The sequence below is a fragment of the Chaetodon trifascialis genome, chromosome 11 (genome assembly GCF_039877785.1).
Source record: "Chaetodon trifascialis isolate fChaTrf1 chromosome 11, fChaTrf1.hap1, whole genome shotgun sequence".
Lineage (NCBI taxonomy): Eukaryota > Metazoa > Chordata > Actinopteri > Chaetodontiformes > Chaetodontidae > Chaetodon > Chaetodon trifascialis.
In genome coordinates this window covers 2,362,046-2,382,500 of record NC_092066.1, presented here as the reverse complement: position 1 = coordinate 2,382,500, position 20,455 = coordinate 2,362,046, and the positions used below count along the sequence as shown (strand labels likewise).

Sequence of the window (20,455 nt, the reverse complement as noted above, 5' to 3'; positions counted from 1 at the left end):
TGTGCAGTTATCTCAGCTGTGATGGCCGAGTGGTTAAGGCGTTGGACTTGAAATCCAATGGGGTCTCCCCGCGCAGGTTCAAACCCTGCTCACAGCGATGAAACTTTAAATGTTTGCTGTCTGTGATTCGTTGAGACACTCTACAAAGTCTCTACGATGGCTTGAAATCCTCTGCACAGCTGATGGAGTCCGCGCTGTCAGCGGCTCGTTGATGCATGAAGTGTCACCAGGTTGTGAAACGACTGACTGATTTTTGTTTCGTACGTGCACTCATCAGCTGATTTTACCTGAATTCTTTATTTTTCTTTAAATCAAACGTGAAGCTTTACCAGGTTTTTGCCTTAAAATGAAACTGGAAAACGTTACATTGAGTTTAAGAGGTAACGCTGACTTAAATTTGCCTTTCAGAACAGACACTAAGTCTTTGGCCTTTAGTTTTCTGAACTGCTTGTTTCCAGCACACTGAACCTTTAACAGTGCTGAAAACTAACCACAGAAAACAACAAACGTTGTTCATGTTTCCCTCCAGGCGCCTTTAGCACTACTGCAGCGTTTCAACACAGCTGAGGCGGCTTCACCCTCCAGCGAACAAACTGCCTAAGTATTACCAACGATTCCTAACGAGTCACATGTCTGTGATGGGAGGATTTGATTGGTTGCTTGCTCAGATGTGTTAGCAGTTGTTCGGACCTGTGAGCACTTTTTAAATTCAAAGAACACAGAAAAAAACGCTTTCTTCATGCAAAACAAAAGCAGGTACTCAGCAGTATTATGTGGACATTTATGAATTTTCTAATTATGCCTGAAAGTTTTGGTGTACGTGTCTCCATAGTTGTCCCCACCTTGTGAGACGTGACACCGTTTCCACTTCTGAAATCATCCAGCAATATGCTTATAACATAACTACATAACTACACAGAAGCATTTTGTGATATATAGGCTAAAATCTCCATGTTTTGTCTGACATTTACCCTGATATGTGCAGAAGTGATGAAGACAGGTAAACTGGTGGCATACTGGGCAGATAATCTGCACTGCCAGTACGCCCAGTCCAGGGGCTGGAGATGGAGGGCTGTCGTGTCACTGGCTGACCTTCATCACTATGATAACCATCACTCCTCTGGTGTCAGCTAGCTGAACACATTCAGATTCAAGAGCTGTCCAAAAAGTGAGAGATTGCAGGGCTGCCACCCTTTGATTTCCAGAGCTTTAACTGCCAGCCATGTTTGTGTGCAGTGGAGCTGAGCCAACACATGACCCAGTTCTGAAAAAGTGAATCAACTGCTTTTCAGCTCACAAAGGATCTGAAATAATGTAATCAACAGTTTCGCAGCTCGACACAGAAAACAAAACCTTCCCTCGTATGATCTTTCATCTCTGAGAAAATTCGCTGTGATGATGCCACTCGTGGAGCTTTGATCACCTCTCTGCAGGTGTGTGGGCGGGTTGAGAAAGCAAATAGCTGACAGCACGTTCGAGTGAGCTGATGAACACGTTCATTTGCACATAATACTTCGCATCCTTTAATGAATACGCACACAAACACGTGGAATTACACCAACACACACCCACGAGGGCCATATTTAAAGCCCCTATACGTACATTTTTATGGGATTATTACATCCTACCAATGATTCCAATGGCAAACTTTTTATTATAGATAAATGAGGCTATAAAAGCAACAATTGGAGCAGTCTACTTGAAATCCAGTGGGGTTCCTCCTCTTAGGTAAAATCCCACTTGCAGCGAGGAAACACACTCTTTAATCACTAGATCAATGGAATAAATGATTACAATGTTATAGAATATAGTATCTCATGATAAAGTAGCAAAAGAGAATAAAAAAGTCCTTTTTGACAACACTTAAATGAGCTGCACCCATCATTATGACTATGTTAGTAATGGACAAACAAATGTGTGATGTGAAAGGGGTTGCTAGTACTGACAAAACAGCATTAGTTTCCAAACCTGTTGAGCTTTTTCGCCTCTTTTAGCTCATTGTTTTGGAATAATGGCACATTTACGATGCAGCTGTTTTCAGTAAAAAGCTCTGATGCACCTGCACAGCAGACAAGCTGGTGGAGAAGGTGAAACATCTGGTGGCTAAAGAGCCAGACACCTTTCTCAGGAGGAAGTAGAGACTGATTAGATGTAAAAGGAGAGTAAATATTGGACTTTTTGGACATTCAGCAGGCAGCAGTCAGAGACATGACTCCAAAGGGACGGTGACCTGCGTCTGCAGGAGGTGTAAATAGGACTGTTTACTGACATTTTCAGCCTTTTTAAAAGGCTGTAAGTCAGCATGTTTATGATTTTCTGTTTAGCATGGACACAATGGACACAATATTGAAGGCATTACACACAGCGTGACTGGGTGTACTTAAAGATGCAACACATCGAAACTTTCTACAGGACAGAAACACTGCAGCACAGTTATTATTTCATTAAGGCAGGGAGACATTTGCATGCTGCTCTTATTTATTCATTGTCCAATTTACTTGTTGCACTTGAGTGTACGTGATTTCACCACAGATCCACGTCAAATATCATTTTCCTTCCTGTGCAGTGAGAACAAACTACAAAGCTTCTCCAAGTCTAAATTTAGTTCAGCGCAGCAACTCATCAAATCACACGGCAGCAACAGAGCCAGCCAAAGCTAAACGTCTGCTTTCAAATCAACAGACTGATCATCATTATTTGGAAATGAGTGATGAAATTATTGCCTGAAACATATGGTAATGTGCAATGAAACTGCAACGGGAGATAATGACAGTGACAGCAATAATCTATGGCAGGCTGTGGACTGCTGACAACGGCCTCGTTTGAACTTTAAATGCCCCCATCGGCTGCTCTGCTGTCACTTTATCAGTTTGAAAGATTAGGCTTCATTTGTCTCTAATTGTGGACTGACTGTGTTGTGGGTGAGTCATTGTTGTTGTTGTTGTTGTTGTTGTTTTAATTTTGTTTAGGCAATCGGGTTCTGGGTAAAGCTATGAGCGGTTGAATTTTATCTAACAGTCGCCAATAAAATCTAGTTGCCGCTCATCACAGATAGCAGAAGAAGAATTCTGGTCCTTTATTCATGTAAAAGCAGACGGAGTCATGCTCTCAGCTGTGTGAGGGGACACATAGAGTACATGCACATTAAGCTCATTAAATTTTTTAAAAATGGTCTCCACAGTGTGTAAATCTTAAAGCGGTAGCTTGGTGTTCCAGTGTGTACAGGGTTAACAGAGCTTTTACAAAACTATGATATCAGCCAGCCCAGTGAGGGCCAGGAACTGTGAGCCAGTAAAGTTGATCAGATCAGCTTTACTGGCCAAATACATGCGCACAAACAAGGAATTTGATGACAAAAAAGGGACAAAAATGCTCAACAAAGCTAAACAACTGTTACATCAGGGGCTCTTGTCGTCTTGCGCCTTGACTGCTGCGACTCGCTCCTGGTGGTGTCCCTTAATGTGCCATCTGACCTCTGCAGTTCATCCAGAAGGCAGCAGGCCGGCTGGTCTTCAACCTACGCAAGTTCCCCCACATGACGCTCCTCAACACCCTGCACTGGTTACCAGTCGGCTGCTTGACTCCGATTCAGCATGCTGGCACTTTCCTACCATGCTGCGAATAGCTTAGGCCCATCCTGCATCCATGCACTGCAGCCTGTCCACTAAGCGCTGCCGCAGCCATACAGCTTGATAGTCCTTTACTCCGAGGCCCCCAGCCACCGCTCAACAACATCACATCTGTTAGCTGTCCTGCCTCCACAGTTCAGAACGAGCTCCCCATTGACATCAGGACAGCAGACTGAAAACTCCTCTGTTCAGACTGCACGAAAACCCTTTCCTCCTCCTTGCAGAAGAAGTCAAGATTAAAAAAAAGGATTTATTTCATACTTGATCGGATGTTTGACTACAGAAACAATGAGAATATTGTGAATTTGGCTGTATTAAAGAACAGTGTATGTGACCACAGAGAGCTAGCATAACAACAATTTTCGACTCGCGGTGGTTAAATTGCATTGTGGGTAAAAAAGACAGCTTTGAATCTATAATGAGTCTGACAGTGTTAAGGGAGTGCAACACCAAACCAGTTTTTTCAGTTTTTAAGGAAATTCATCCAATAGTTCAAAAGACTTCTGGGGAGCATGAATGACATTACCATGTTCCTGACTAACAACGATGTAAATGCACGTGAACACTAGAGATTTATGTAGGTGGTAGAAATGGGAAACATGACTTTGACTACTGAGACAATATAACACCTCCTTCATTAATGGGGTCTTAGTACCTTGGATGACGGACTTTGGCTGAAATGAGACCACGTTTGTCTGGTTAAGTCAGATACATCAAGTAACTGGATAAGTTTAATCATGTTGTCCTTCAATGTGGTTTTCCCAAATCCCGGCTCTCAGTGAAGCGTCTCTGGTGAAATCTGATGAGCAACGTTCTCGCTTGTTTTTCAAATGCATTGTTCTCATTTCCTGAATCATTATTTACCCTCTGAGAAGGACGCGGTCTTATTATATTAAAGCTTGGTTGAGAATCCACCCGATCTGACTTTCACAGCATAACGTGTGAACGAAAGATGAAGGGAAAGAAACCATCCTTTTAAATTTTGATGTGTGTGTGTGTGTGTGTGTGTGTGTGTGTGTGTGTGTGTGTGTGTGTGTGTGTGTGTGTGTGTGTGCTTGATATTTAGATATCTAGCTGGGAGAACTCAGGATGAAACAAATGTAATGAGCGGATCATTAAATATAATTTACTGCAATTTTCCTCAAAACATCTCAGACTGAATGGAAATAGATGAAAAAGCCTGTTGATATCCGAACAGATCATCATGTTGTCCGGTTGATTCTGTTGTATTTACATAAATCACAGCTGTTTAAGCAGGTTGTGAAGAGTCACTGCTACCTCAAAAACACACAAGAAGAAACTCAACAGGTTAGAGCTTGTAGGTGTGACTCCCCAAAGACCACCTGGAAAGATGTCGGTGGAAGAGTAGCTGTCTCTTATTACCACCATTGAAGTGCCCCTGAGCAAGGCCCTTTACCCCCTTTACTGCTCCAGGGATGCCAGTGGTGTCTTTGTAGCTGGGTATACTGTAACTTTCAACAATAACAGTGGTATGTAAAATCATTAAAATTAGCTCTGTTCTCGTTCATGAAGTTTAATAATGAGGCTTGGTGTGTGGGCTTCACATATGTAGTTGTCTATGCCCCCTTATGCTAATGATGCCGATCCTTTTTGCACCCTAATAAGCGATGGCAGTAACGACAGGGATGTTTGTTCCCCGGGTTTGTCCTTTGCAGCTCTTCTTCCAAGCTTTGCGTTGTTTTTGTAGAGTACTGATGTTGTACAGATTGCATGAAGGACTGACATGGTTGCCTGTAGTTTGCAAGATGAGCGCTGATATGTATCTGTACACCATACACCTGCATATACACATCACCGCACACCTGAGTAAAGCTGCCCTGAATCTGGCTTTTGTTTTCTTGAAATAACAAGATAAATTAACACATTATCATGGGAAAACAAGCTTTGTTAGGAATAATTACCACTTGGGATAGTGACGTTAAAACGTTTTTTTTTTTTACAAAAAAGTCAGTTCTCTGCGTCCGTACAGGAGGGACAATGCAGGTTATTTAGGTATTTTAGGTTTTTAGGTATTCAGCTCCAGTGGGGTCAAAACTCAAACCCAGGCAGTGTTCACAGTGGGTCCCTTCACACTGAGCTGCAGAGGAAATGGGACCCCTAACCCTTGCAGAGTTAGTATACACACTTCACCCGCTGAACATCCCTGCAATTAACTTAAATGGGCACACAAACCATATTGCTAATGTTTTCATGGAGCCAGAGCCCCAGAGAAGTGTGGAGATTGCAGAATCCATCAGTGAAATTGCACACTGACATGCTCCACTAAGTTTGACTGCACGATGAAGCTCACTTATCCAAAATGCATTCAATATACAGATATGTCCAAACGCATGAAGCGTCATCCAAAAAAAAAAAAAAAGGGGGAGATGCATCACAGACAGCAGCTGTTCGTTCCATGTTGGAGAATTGTAATCCTGAGCGAAAGCTGGACAATCAGATGATTTTACAGCCAACAAATGACGGTTCATTTGACTGAAAAGCCAGCAGAAAGGGATTTTACAGCCAAATGGCACTTTGTTTTTTTACTGAAAAGCCTGTAACAACTTCATCCTGTCATCTGCACGCAGAGAAAATCCTTATTAACGAAATAATTTCATAATGGAGCCCCGCTCAGCAGACTTTGTCTAGTAATTGCTAATAGGGAGAGTTTTAGGCAAGCAAGCTAAAATAATGTTCATCTAATGTCTTGATTTTGATTTTAATTTCAACAAAATCAACAAAGCATGTTGTCTTTCTTGCTATCTTACTATAAAACTTTTTTTTTCAGCCAGATTTAACCCCATTTTACCTCCTACGTTTAGCTTAGCGTTCTGCTACCCGGGTAGTTTTTGTCGTGTAAAGCTTCAGGGCAGGTTAGGTTCAAGTTTGGTTATTTTTGAATATAATTCATTAAGGATTTTATCTCTTTCTCTCTCTTATGAGCATTCACGCATGTCTTATTTTACAAGGACATGCACAAAGCCCAGTGAGCAGAGGCAAAATGTGTTGCATTAGCATGGTGAGCTAACAGCCACGAATGGGTGAAATAAAGCAAAACTATATGCATGTTAGAACTTTTAGCACATCTTTTGACCTGGATCAATACATGTCTGCATGTCGAGTAGGTTATGGAGTCAGGACGTGTTAGCCTAGCTTAGCATAAAGACTGGATGCAGCTAGCCTGGCTCTGTACAAAGAAAGCTTCCAAAAATACTTCCACCAGCACCTCCAAGGCTCACTGTCTAACATGTTGTGTAGTTTGTTTAATCTGGACACAAAAAGAAAGACAGTTGGCAGGTTTAATCGGGAACATGCTGCAACTGTTTCTTGGCTAACAACAGGCAAATCCACGCTAATCACCTCCTGACTTTAGCTTCATATTTAATACACAGACATGAGCATATTTCCCCAAAATGTTGCAAGGACAATTTTCTTTTTTCTTACAGCTGTTTAAAAACACACAGCGTCTCAGAGTATGTCCAGATTAACCAAGTTAAACACGTAAAAGCGTCTTTTTCTCTCTATTTCAGCCCTCCATCTAGATTAAAACATGCATTTTTCTCTCGCACAATGGGGCTTTTCTGTGTTTTTCTCAGTGATGAGGACAAACTCTTCTTTGTCTTTGCTCATTTTAAATGTCGATATAAGCGACTGCACAGAAGAGCTGCTGTCATTAACCTGGATTTGTGTTGATTCTGTCCGGCGACATCGTGACCATGAAATAATGATTTGGCGAGCCGGCTGTCTGTCTCGCTCCTCAGATGCTGGCTGTGATGCGGTTTACCGACTGAAAGAAGGGCGATGAAGAACAGATTTACGTTGTTCAGGTGTTTCAGTGAGGACAGAAGACTCTAATTAGACCGCAAATCATTTCCACATGAAAACACAGTTTTAAAATTAAGACAGTTTAATGAAGCCTCAGAGCAACAGTGAAACCCACACGTTGTTGAATTACTGCTGGATGAATGAGTACAGCAGTCCCACGGCACGGGTCCCCCCCCCCCCCACCCCCACCCCCGGCTGTGCATTCAGGGAGCGTTTGAGAAAAAGATGCCACCTTCTGTTTGTAAAATGACAGCTGGCATTAAAGTACAGCTCAGTGTTGGGTACAGTGGAAGCAGCATTAGCTAAGTGCATTCTGGCCCTGGAACAGTGGGATTTTAGGAGCTCCATTGAGTAATGATATTCAAAGAGGACACACTCTCACTCCAGCGCTGATGTACAGAAAAGGCCAGTGGGTCATTAATGAAAGTGGAATAGGCTTAGCGCACTTTGAATAACCATTGGACTTAATACAAAAGCCATCATGGAGTAATCTGCAGCATTTACCAGGATTAGCATGTGGAGAACAATGCCAGTTTAATCCTAAAAGGCTGACCTGTTGCCCAGACGGCTGTAATTATGATTACAGAGCTCGCACCATGATAAGACATTTCAGTCATGTACATGCATGTACACAATGCAGAGTGGACAGAGAGCGAACGAGCCAACAGCTGAGCCTTGTGTTGGTGTGAAGTATTAGACAAATAAATCTACACTGACACAACTGTGACTGGAGTGTCCTTCAGGACGTTTGAAGATTGAATGGGATCTTAGCATTTATCTCTGGGAGCAAAGAAAACGCATGTTAGCTTTCTGCATGACTTTCTGTTGTCGACATATGAAGACTTTATTTCAATATTGTTCTTCTGCTGCTTCTTGCTGAACTTTCCACTTTTAGCCATGCAAGCAGAGGGGCTCTATAGCGACGTTACTCTTGATTAATGCTTAAATATCGTATATAAATAGCTGCTAAATTGGATGGATATACATGAAATTGTCTGCTCATATTCCTGTTGTAATAACTTTTTTTTTTTTTTAATCAAACTTTCTGGCATTTCCATCAGCCTCAGCTGTGTGTTTTGTTTAATTAGCAAAGGTTAGCATGCTAAACTAAGACGGCAAATGTGGTAAACATCATACCTGTTAAACATGCACGTTAGCATGCTGATGTTAGCATTTAGCTTAAAGCACTGTTGACCTGCATAAAGAGCTGATAGCATGGATGAGTTTGTCCTTTTTTTAATTCTGCCAAAGTAAAAAGTTATGATTTTTGATTGGCTGACTCAGCCTCAGTGACCGGAGCAGAACATACACCTTTTACCTCACAGCTGAAGAGCCAACCCTCACGCCAGAGAACATTAAAACTCTGATTAATTGGTTTAAATCTAACAGTGTGGTCACATCTGCCTCCAAAAAGTGTCATAAAGTCACCATGAACACATTCAGGATCATGACATTACTACAAAAGGATTATAATAACTCCTTTAGGATACACACACACACACACACACACACACACACACACACACACACACACACCAGATAAGAACTGTAATTTGATGACTTGTAGCATCAGCCAAATGAATGTTATGTGCACAAAATTTGAGTCACTTCAGATGCACAAGTGACCCGAAAGACAAGGAACCTGTGGAGGATCTTTTTATGGATGCCTGAAGAGATTTTTAAAGAATCAGACGTAATAAAGTCCAAACCAAACTGACATGAATATCACTGTTGTGTCAGTATCACACTGAGAATCTCACAAACTTCACCAAACAGGCGTGCTGCACTAACCTTTGCCTTTGCACCTCCTCCTCCTCTTCCTCCTGCACTTTCCTTTCTTCTCAAGGTCTGACCTCTCCATGTTTCTGCTGCAGGTCCCATGCACCGCTGCCATTCAGGAGATATTTCTTCCCAGTGTAATTTTTCCAGCAGCTTGTCCTCCGCTGCTTCTTCTCGTCCTCCCGTCTGAAGCAGAGGGAAGACTCAGAGTGCAGCTCTGCAGCAGATACCAGCACAGCAACTGACTTCTCCCCCCTGCCGCCGGCTTTAGGAGGCAGGCGGCTGTTCAGGCTGTGACATCATTAGGAGAGGAAGAGCTCCGGTTCAGGCTGTGATTCAGCATCCACCACCTACATACTACATCATAGCACAAGACATTCATTCAGCTGGTGCTTTCTCCACCGCAACTTACAGTAAGCGTACTCAGGAAGAATGTCATCAAGATCAAGCACAGTTCTTATCAAAAGTTTGAGATTTGGATATCTGGCAGTGTAGAGAAACAACATTTACAAAATAATGTTCAGAGATAATATTTGCATCACTGGAAAGTTGAATATATAAATAAACAACATTTCCAAGGATGTTTTATTGTCATAACTCACCATGTTAACAGCTGAGATCTGCAAACACGGTAAAGTCATCATAATGAAGTCGAACCTGTCAGATGATCGGACAGACAAGCCAACAGCGTCCCATGATTATCTGAAGCAGGTGGTTCCCAAACCAGACAATTAAAAGGGAAAGAAACTCATCAGCTCTTATCTTCCATCATTATGAAAGTAAGATTGGAGTTGCATTAAACCAGAATGATGCTTTAAGTCTGTGGCCACCAATGTTTCCTCCTGAATGAAGTCAGTGCACATTATCAACGAGGAAACAACGACATATATCTGTAATCCCACGTCACCGCACTAACCTCCCCTTTGTCACTCAATGTAGGTTTCAAAGAGCTGGTCTGCAAACTTCACCAAATAAGTCGTGCAAGGACTAAAACACGGTAAATCACTGATCATGTCCTTTAATATCTGCACAATGAAATGTCCCTCCCAGTATTTCAAGAGGAGATGAAACATCTTTTTAAACCTCTTGATCCAATTTGAACTATTCCCTTCACTGTTCTGCATCACGATGCCAACTTTGCATAATCATCCCCACTTCACCTGCACTTCCAGTCAACGGCAGCACTCTAATCCCTGCCAGTCACCTCTCTGAAACTGATAATCTGACTGTTACATCCAAACTTAGATTCAAATCATTCCTTTCTTTCACAACATTTTCTCGTTGCTATCATCACATTTAATCCCCTCGCCCCTCCTCTCCGGCCTTTGCTGTGTTTCCGTCCTCTCAGGTTTCCAGTGACTGACTCCCTCTTCAGAGGATTAGTGAGATGCTGTACAGCCTTGCTGATCTCCAGGTGTGCGCTGAAGGCGGCGTGTCGAGCCTCTGGGACTCACACTTGTACTGTAGTAATACAGCTCACTGACTCACAAAGCTCCACCACTGCGTTCTCGTCCGATCATCCACAGCTTCTTATCACGTGTGAGTTAATCTGAGCAGCGGAGTGAAAGCAGGAAGAAAGTGAAGGCAGCTCCAACTCACCTGGCTCTTCTCTGTCAGGTAGCACCATTGGTTAATAGCTTCATTTAGCTTCTCAGGTGTCAGATGATGAATTCCTTTGTAGTCTTATCAGTGTGTGTGAAGCTGACTTTCTGCTTTAGAAAAATGTATTTCTTTGTTTTTTGTGCAGAATGATCCTGTGAGATCTGCTGTCTTTCAATAATGTTTCCTCCTAATTTACTTTTCATACAACTACTGTTTGCAGTTCGTAGATGAAGCTATTCCTGCCCATCCTCCTAACTCCACATTTCAGCCACAAGATAAATCCATAAATTCGCTAAAATGCAGAAAAACTGTCTGTGAAATGAACAGTTTTCTGGGGGAAGATCCCAGACACCCTGGTTAGGTTTGGTGGCGTGATGACTGGAAGGCGGCGATGATGCTGATCAAGCATAATCATTCAGCACTGACCACAATTTCTGACTTGGCTTTTCATCTGTGAATGCTGTGGATCTGCGACATGTCCTTAAACGGGCGTGATATTTGGTCGTCATCCCATGACATCACACTGCTGATGTACTCGCTGTTCACTTCCTGCCCAACATCTAACAGACACCGGTGGCTGGTGAAGGAAGTGGAACATCCAGCAGCTACAGACACTTTGAGTTGTTTTGTGCCTGCTGAGTGTGTGAATATCAACCACAACGACTCTGGAAAACACTCGTATGTCTAAATTTCTATTAGCTGGTTTATTCCTCTCCTCTTGGACTTCTTGTGCCCCTCATAAAGCAGCTTTTAAGACTGTATTGTTTCATTTATTCCAATTAACATTTAAAAAAGCATGGATATTTTGTCATGAATTATCCACTAACATTTTTTTAATTGCGACTTTAAAGGAATAGTTTTTTAGAAATATGTTTATTCGCCTTTCTGCAAAGACGAGAAGAATGATGTGCAGTGATCAATGAGGAGTGATGATGAGGAGTTTCAGCATCACCATGAGACAACTTTAATGTGAGTCAGGTTTGCCATTTCACCTGTTCCCAGTCTCCATGCTAAGCTAATTCTATGTTTACAGACGTGAGAGTGAGTGGCATCAGTCTTCTCCTTTAACTCTGCAAAAAAGACGACATTATTTGTTTATTCCAGGATGTTTTTACTGATTTTCCACAGCTTCGTCAGACGTTTATGTTGGATCTCTGCTCTCATGAGCTGCTTTACTCCCCAACACTGTGAGAAGCTTTACCCTGAAGATCAGATAAGACCAGAGGCAAACTGACGTGTGTGGTTCCTACATTTTAATACATAAATAAATAAAGCATCCATTCATTTTCCAAAACTTTCCATTTGTCTCAAATACACCAACCTTGGAGTTTCAAGGCTCCTTGTATCTCTATGAAATAAAGAAAGGACACAAAGCCCTGAGAACAGTAACGTGTATGACTGGATTTAATGGCAAATAGATGAAGATGAGCTAGAAATAACATTATGGAGTGTGCGCATGTGCTCCAGAGAAGAACCTGCAGAGAAATGTGCAGCTTTCTGACGTATGTGATAGAAGCAAAATACTATGATAAAAATAATAACATGTCCATCACCTCCTCCTGCCGTTTCCAGACACCCAGACTGCTGAGGTGAGATAAAGTGGATGCGAGATGTTAGCGTCATGCAGACACAGAGAGGCTATTACTGCGCCTGATGAAAAACAGATAGATCGTACTGTATTTCAGTCTGCGGCTAAGATCCCACAGGGCTGCAAGAATGAAGTGCTCTTCAAAATGAGCTCGACATCCCAGCAAATAGGACACAGCAGCTTCCTCGTGGCCCTCCTGAGGCCAGACATTATACTGTACATCAGATCCAGCTCGCTGTTCGTCTCTGCAGCTCCTCCAGCCGCGTTTGGCTGCATGTGCAGGATAAATGAACGATCACAGAACGAACATATCTTAATTTTTCTTCAGCTCTCTCCTCCTCTTCTGTCTTTGCCTGGTTTTATTTTGTGTGTGTTTTTTTCATCCTCGCCAGGCGTACAATCATTTGTTAGGTCTTGTGTTTATCTGTTAGCAGCTAATCTCACATGTTACTGATCAGCTGCACATAAACTGTTTATTTATGACATCAATAGCTGCTTCAGTTTGGACAGCATAGCAAAAGGCATTATCAGCGATCAGCTGGGCTAAAAACAAGGCATATATAGTCTGCTGCAGGTCACATTTTAGCCTTTGCTGTGACTCAGATCCATAGAAAGGTTTGGTCTCATCTTGAACTGGAGCATCTGCAGATTAATTCCCTACACGATGTGTTATGATCCACTGAAGTTACCCACCGTGAGAGATAAACAAATGCCAGTTTTTGTTATCTTCGTCATCATCTTGACTCTCAGCCTGGCGCTCAGCTGACAGCTCTTTACTTTCCTGTTTGATCGATCATTTGATTTCATATAACATCTGTTAAATCATTCTGGTGCTTGTAGAGAAATCCCAGTCAAAGGTTTCAGCATGCATCCGACTTTTTCACAAAGTGGTTTTAATTGAATTAAATTTAAATTGAGGAGGAACAGATGCAGAGTCAAAACCTTCATCCAACATTTCAAATGCTCAATCATCACTGGCTGTGTGGGAAGCCAGTGAGGGATGCCGTTCACGTTACTTCACCATCAACTTCTGCTGGTTGGTGGGACACTAGGAAGAATCCCAATGATTGATCCTATTGCTTTTCCTTTGCTCTAGCGCTATCAGTGAGTCAACATTTCAGCTTCTTTAATATTTAGGTTTATGACCAAAAAGCGAGGACATTCCTCTCAGCTTTACTTATGGTGCTAATTAGCAAATGTAGCTATGCATGTAGCTATGCTAGCTATGCAAAACAAGCTAAGCTGAGCACAGTGAACACATCCTGTTTATATACAAATAAGTTGCCACAATAAAGGTTTTAAAGGAAACATGATGCTGGACAGATCGTGTGTGGTACTGACACAATGAGGACAGAGATGAAGGGCTGAATCGTGCTGGAGAAAGACCGCCAGCTGTCCGATCTGCGCGCTGAGAAAAATCCACTTTTTGTACACAACTCTGGCTCGGTAAACAGGAAACAAGCAAAGTGGCCCAGATGGAGCCATACAGCACTATTCAAGCCAATCAACAACAGGTGGCGCTCATGCTCATGCACAGGATGAGGGGGAGGGAGGCGGATGGTAAATCTAGCTACAGAGAGACAGAAAAATGTTAATAACCATCCACCGCACCGCCCCCCAGCGTGGTGGAGTGTGTGGTCCTTAAAAAGAAAGCACTCGAAGCAAAACCTCTGAATAAAATCCATAAAGTTAGCATTATATACCCCATAACTGTCATATATGAACATAATTTTGAGACGAGGTGGGGTGAACATGACACCTGCAGATCATTAGCATGTTAGCATTTAGCCCACAGCCCCTCAGAGCCACCAGCATGGCTGCAGAGTCAGTTTAACCCTTTTATTAGCGCGCACATAGAAACAGGAGCAGCAGGTTGCAGCTTCTTTCCACTTTCACCCACCTCGCCATTGAGTGTGTGTGTGTGTGTGTGTGTGGGGGGGGGGGGGGGTGGGGGGGTGGGGGGGGGGCATGTGTGTGAGGGGTGCGTTAGTTTTATTGTTTGTGAGAGCGACACCGTGAAGTCAGCCACCCTGGTCACGCCTGAGCGAAGTGGCGGGGAGTTTCATTACGCTGTGAAATAACGATCACGCCGTGATTAAGTTGATTAGATTTCATGAATATTTGAAAGGCGAACCGAATTACTGATTAAATATTTACTGGTGGTTTCCTTCCTGACAGACTGGAGATCATATCACATCTCCCAAATGACTGACTGTACTTTACTGGAGAGTCTTTATGTCTTAGCACTACACTCCAATATCACATAACTGTAATTATACGTTAATCAGGTTTATTATTACCAGTTTTAATGACGTTTATTTTCAGCTAAGTAGCTGTTAGCATGGGCTGCCGTATCTATTGCTTTATAATTGTAGTAATGATAGTAAAAATGTGCCTGAGGTGGAAACACCAGCAAATATTCTCCTCCACTACCTGATAGTTAATTGACGTAAAGTAAGTAAGTCAAAGTACAATACTGTAAAGATACTCCTCTGTCAGTTAAAGTATGAAAAGGAAAAGTACTTGTTCTGCAGAGAAATGTCCCCTGTGTCTAATAAATGATCATTTATTACATTAATTCGCTCGTGTAGCTCGTGATACATCAGTGTATAAGCAGCATTTTACTGAGGCGAGACGAAATTTAACATCTTTCTAGTTAAATCTGAGTTTAGTCCAGGTCATGAGATGATTAATGCAGAGAGGAGGAAGACAAAGCAAAGTTCTGCTCCCCACATTTGTTCTCATTTCCTCTGACTTTCACTGAACATTGGATTATTTTACCTCTTTGGGCCAAAAAACAATCATTCAAATGAAACCGTGTGAGAAGTTTACAGGTGAAAATGTGTTTTTAGTCATCTGAAACTGGACAAGATTGTTTGGAAACTGATTCAGAATCAGAATACTTCATCGATATTCGGTCAGATCAAGAGAATAAAATAGAATATAATACATTAACAATGCGTACAAATATGTGCCTGTGCCACAAAATAAATCAACTGCAAAGAAATAAACAATATGAAATACGTAAATATGTAAACTATCTGTATTATGTCATAATACAGAGCAACTATATACAAATATATCTGCATTCTACATTAAGTAACCAGAATACTACTACTGCTAATACTAATACTATAATAACAACAATATGTATTATATAGTTATTATTATTATTAGTTATAGTAGTAGTAGTAATAATATAGTGGTAGTAGAATTATGCAGTATAAATATGCAGTACAGATATTATACATATAGACCTTAGTATTGCACCATTGAATTATCATAATTATGAGGTCAGAGCTGATTGTTTAATCAATGCATCATACTTTAAAACCTCATCATATGTTGTTTTATGTCAGATCTTAATTCGAAAAGTTAAAGCTGTTAAATAAATCTATCAGAGTAAAAGTACAACAGCTCCCTCTGAAATAAGTATAAAGTAGCAGTAGCAGCTGCCAGTGCACCGTATAATGAGTCTCCTCTTCGATGCCGCAGGGCCATGTTGTTGTAGTTCCCATAATGCACTGGGAGTTGTACAAAGGAAGTACATTTTTGCCATGGAAGCAGTTTTTTCTGCCTGTATTTGTTTACATTTTGGCAAAGTGCAAATTAGCTGATAGCAGTTCTTGTCTTCAGTTTTCCTGTAGATGTCCAGACATTTATCACTTTGACACTGAAGAAAAGTGATTTTCAGGCCATTATGAGAAAGAGCAGGAATTTGATCCAATCTAAGCAATCAGTGGTGAGGCTTTTAAAGAACTTTATGTCTGACAGTGTAAAAATGGGTTGAAGTACAGTAATTGAACATAGTGTGGCTAATTTCACCATTAAAGTTCAGAGACAGAACACTGGCGCCTCCAAGTGGTAGAAAGCAGTAACTGTGTGAAGTTCATGGACTCCATGCTCGTTGCAGTCTCGAAGGCATTTGGGATGAAAACTAACACATGAGCAGCATCTGGATTGTTGCATGTTCACCTCATGATTGATATCACAGCAACAACCTGGACAGCAGCCTTCAGCACCGTTTAACAGGTTAAGACACAAAGAGAAAACATATGACAACAACAACAACAACAACAACAACAACAACAACAACCACATGTTGCACTGACAGTAAGCCTGATAATAACGTAAACTAATCATGGTAACGTCCAAACTGGGCACACTGCTTCTATGAAGCTTCGCCTTTATTGTCTTTCTCCATCCACCAGATGGCCTCATGCTATTTTAGATAGATCGACTCAAAATCTGCTTGATTACATAGAATATTAGAAAATATGATTTTTGGAAACCTGTTTGTGTCACGAATGTAAAATTAAGACAGGAAAACAATGTGCAGTATAAGATTCTGAACATTTAAGGCATTTAGTCCTTTAATGTGTCGAGTTAGACTCGGTCTAAATGTTGAGCTTCATCTGTTCTGAACCTAACCCTCTTCTTTACATGCTCAGCACTGCCGCTGAAATTAATTTGTTCCCTATCACCTCTTCGCAGACATGTTGATAAGATATCTTCCAATGAGCAGCTGGCGCGTAGAACGAAGTCGATCAAAAGGATCTTAATTACAGCAGAAAGCTGAGAGTCACTGTGCTTTGAAGAAAACATTCCCTGCCTGTGAGGAATATCTACGTTATTGATAACTGAAGCCTGCAGCGATCGGCTCATCTCTGCATTATAAGGTAGATGTCATGTGAAGACACGTAGACGCTGTTTGTTCCTGCCTCTGTGGGAAATCACACTGACGAACAGCACAAAGTCTGTTCAAATCAATCACCCTGGCAGCTACAGGAGAAAATGATGAAAGGCCCTCCAGGCCTTTACTGTCCTTCTTTCACATATTTGAATATTTGCAGTAAATGTTTGAAAGTACTAGTTTCTCAGAATTTAGTGACACTGATGCATTACATTACTGTCATGTCATCGCTGTGGGTCCGGCGTGGACTTCCTACAGCCGGTAAACGCATGTAATATGCACGAGATGCAACTCAAGCAATAGCCACAGATATGTCCCCTTTATTACAACAAGAGACGTTTATTTTGCCAAGAAGTATGAGGAGCAGTGAAAAGGTTTGGCTGAGCGTCTGCACAGGAAGCAGACTCTCTGTAATATGAATGATGAGACTGCGAATCATTTCCTCTTATGTCCTGTCACAAACCACAGCAAGCTCAGCCAGGAGAGAAGACTCCAGCTCTGCACTGCACACACCTGCTGCTAATTTTGCACATCTGCAAGAAACTAATTAAGATCTTTTTCGGGAGTTGGGTTCCAGAACTGGTGCAGTGTAACTACACCTAGCTGGCAGGTAAACCCCTCCCTCTTCCTCCTGCTCTCAAACACAGCAGCTCCACTCTGTCCACATACTTCCTGGTTCCCTCCCCTTCAGATCTACACTTTGAAGATGGGTGTAAGCAACATGTGGTGAAGTGCAGGAGCTGACAGGCCTCATTCACTGCAGAGACACATGCTGTTTAGATCAGAGCTCAAACTGCTTTCACTTCTGAGGAAGTGAAACTCAGACAGTCGTTGACACTGAGAGGTGAAATGGCGCAGAAAGGAGTTCAGCTGGACCGGGAAACCTTCTCTTGTTCCATCTGTCTGGATCTACTGAAGGATCCGGTGACTATTCCCTGTGGACACAGCTACTGCATGAAGTGTATTAAAAGCTTCTGGGATGAAGAGGACGAGAGGAAAATCCACAGCTGCCCTCAGTGTAGGCAGACCTTCACACTGAGGCCTGTCCTGGTGAAGAACACCATGTTAGCAGCTTTAGTGGAGGAGCTGAAGAAGACTGGACTCCAAGCTGCTCCTGCTGATCACTGCTATGCTGGACCTGAAGATGTGGCCTGTGATGTCTGCACTGGGAGGAAACTGAAAGCCCTCAAGTCCTGTCTGGTCTGTCTGATCTCTTACTGTGAGAAACACCTTCAGCTTCATTATGAGTCGTCTGCCTTTGAAAAACACAAGCTGGTGGAGCCCTCCAAGAAGCTCCAGGAGAACATCTGCTCTCGTCACAATGAGCTGATGAAGATGTTCTGCCGCACTGATCAGCAGTGTATCTGTTATCTCTGCCCTGAGGATGAACATAAAGGCCACGACACAGTCTCAGCTGCAGCAGAAAGGACTGAGAGGCAGAGAGAGCTGGAGGTGAGTCGACAAGACATCCAGCAGAGAATCCAGGACAGACAGAAAGACGTGAAGGTGCTTCAGCAGGAGGTGGAGGCCATCAATCGCTCTGCTGATAAAGCAGTGGAGGACAGCCAGAAGATCTTCAGCCAGCTGATCCGTCTCATGGAGGAAAGAAGCTCTGAAGTGAAGCGGCAGGTCAGATCCCAGCAGGAAGCTGAAGTGAGTCGAGTCAAAGAGCTTCAGGAGAAGCTGGAGCAGGAGATCACTGAGCTGAAGAGGAAAGATGCTGAGCTGAAGCAGCTCTCACACACAGAGGATCACACCCAGTTTCTACACAACTGCCCCTCACTGTCACCACTCAGTGGAACTACAGACTCGTCCAGCATCCATATCCGTCCTCTGAGGTACTTTGAGGACATGACAGCTGCTGTGTCAGCAGTCAGAGACAAACTACAGGACGTTCTGAGGGACAAATGGACAAATGTCTCACTGACAGTGACTGAAGTGGATGTTTTACTGTCAGCACCAGAGCCCAAGACCAGAGCTGAATTCTTAAAATATTCACGTGAAATCACACTGGATCCAAACACAGCACACACAGAGCTGTTATTATCTGAGGGGAACAGAAAAGCAACATTAATGAGTGAACGACAGTCTTATTCTGATCATCCAGACAGATTCACTGATCGGTTGCAGGTCCTGAGTAGAGAGAGTCTGACTGGACGTTGTTACTGGGAGGTGGAGTGGAGAGGGGAAGAGGTTTACATAGCAGTCGCATACAAGAATATCAGCAGAGCAGGCTGGTCGAATGAATCTGTATTTGGACGAAATGATAAATCTTGGGCGTTAGATTGTAACAACAACAGTTTTAACTTTAGATACAACAAAGTGCAAACTCCCGTCTCAGGTCCTCGGTCCTCCAGAGTCGGAGTGTACCTGGATCACAGTGCAGGTATTCTGTCCTTCTACAGCGTCTCTGAAACCATGACTCTCCTCCACAGAGTCCAGACCACGTTCACTCAGCCTCTCTATGCTGGTGTATATCTTTATACTCCTTTTGGTTTTTATGGTCAGGGCAGAGCCAGTGCTGAGCTGTGTGAGCTTAAATAGGCAAAAGTTACTGAACAGAAAATATGTGATCCTCAGTTGTTCCAAGCAGAGTTTGATCTGTCAACATCTTTATTTTTATTCTCTTCTAGTCCTGTCAGCTCTTTACAGACTTGAAGTCTCCACTAGAGGTCGGTCTTTACATCTGTATCCCACTATCACACATTCAAGTGTGTTTCACTGCCATTTACAACATGATATATGGCCACAAGTTTGTGGACACTCCTGACACCTTTGTGTGCTGGTGTGGAGCTCTTTTTCATGGTTTTGTCCAGACTCCTTACTTGAAGTTAAGGGAACTCTTACTTCTACTGCATGCAATGATATTTCTGTGCTGTCGGTTTTGTAGAGACTGCTCGGGGAAGGAAGGAATGGTCTGAATGTCACATCCATTTTTTCCCATCCAGCACCTTTTGGATGAACTGGAACGCAGACTGAGAGCCAGACCTGATCAGCCATCAGTGTCGGACCTCAGTAATGCTGTGGTGTGTGCAGTTTGAGCCATGTGATGTACGCTGGCATTGCAGCACTTAAATATTTGTCTATGGGTAAATTGTTCATACATATAGTGTTCAATGCTTGTACTTGTTGTCGAGCAGGTTTCATTTAAATAATCTTTGGATTCCTGGTGAAGGTCTTTTAAATAAATTTTTGACATTTTGAACTGTAAAAATATTCTGTGTTACTGATCGTTTATTGTGAACATAATCTCATCCTCTTCCTCATCTGCTACTGCTGTAATTGTTTTACTATTACTGATTTACTTGATAAAATTAAAACTTGATGCATGACTTGATA

At 42.4% G+C, this 20,455-nt stretch overlaps 2 protein-coding genes and 1 non-coding gene across 3 annotated transcripts in view; 2 read left to right on the top strand and 1 right to left on the bottom strand.

Annotated features, from left to right (window-relative positions):
* LOC139338738 (double-stranded RNA-specific editase B2-like) overlaps positions 1-9,454 on the bottom strand; it is a 25,448-nt gene extending 15,994 nt beyond the window's left edge. The window contains exon 1 of the mRNA XM_070973990.1: positions 9,252-9,454. Coding sequence (XP_070830091.1) covers positions 9,252-9,348 — 97 coding nt within the window. The 5' untranslated portion in view covers positions 9,349-9,454. The remainder of the gene's footprint in view (positions 1-9,251) is intronic.
* Positions 16-97, top strand: trnas-uga (transfer RNA serine (anticodon UGA)). The gene has a single exon. It is a non-coding gene; the product is annotated as a tRNA-Ser (tRNA).
* Positions 9,455-17,744: 8,290 nt separating the features above from the next.
* Positions 17,745-20,045, top strand: LOC139338541 (tripartite motif-containing protein 16-like). The gene has a single exon (XM_070973674.1). The coding sequence runs from the start codon at positions 17,966-17,968 to the stop codon at positions 19,658-19,660; it is 1,695 nt and encodes a 564-aa protein (XP_070829775.1). The 5' UTR covers positions 17,745-17,965; the 3' UTR covers positions 19,661-20,045.
* The last annotated feature ends 410 nt before the right edge of the window (positions 20,046-20,455 follow it).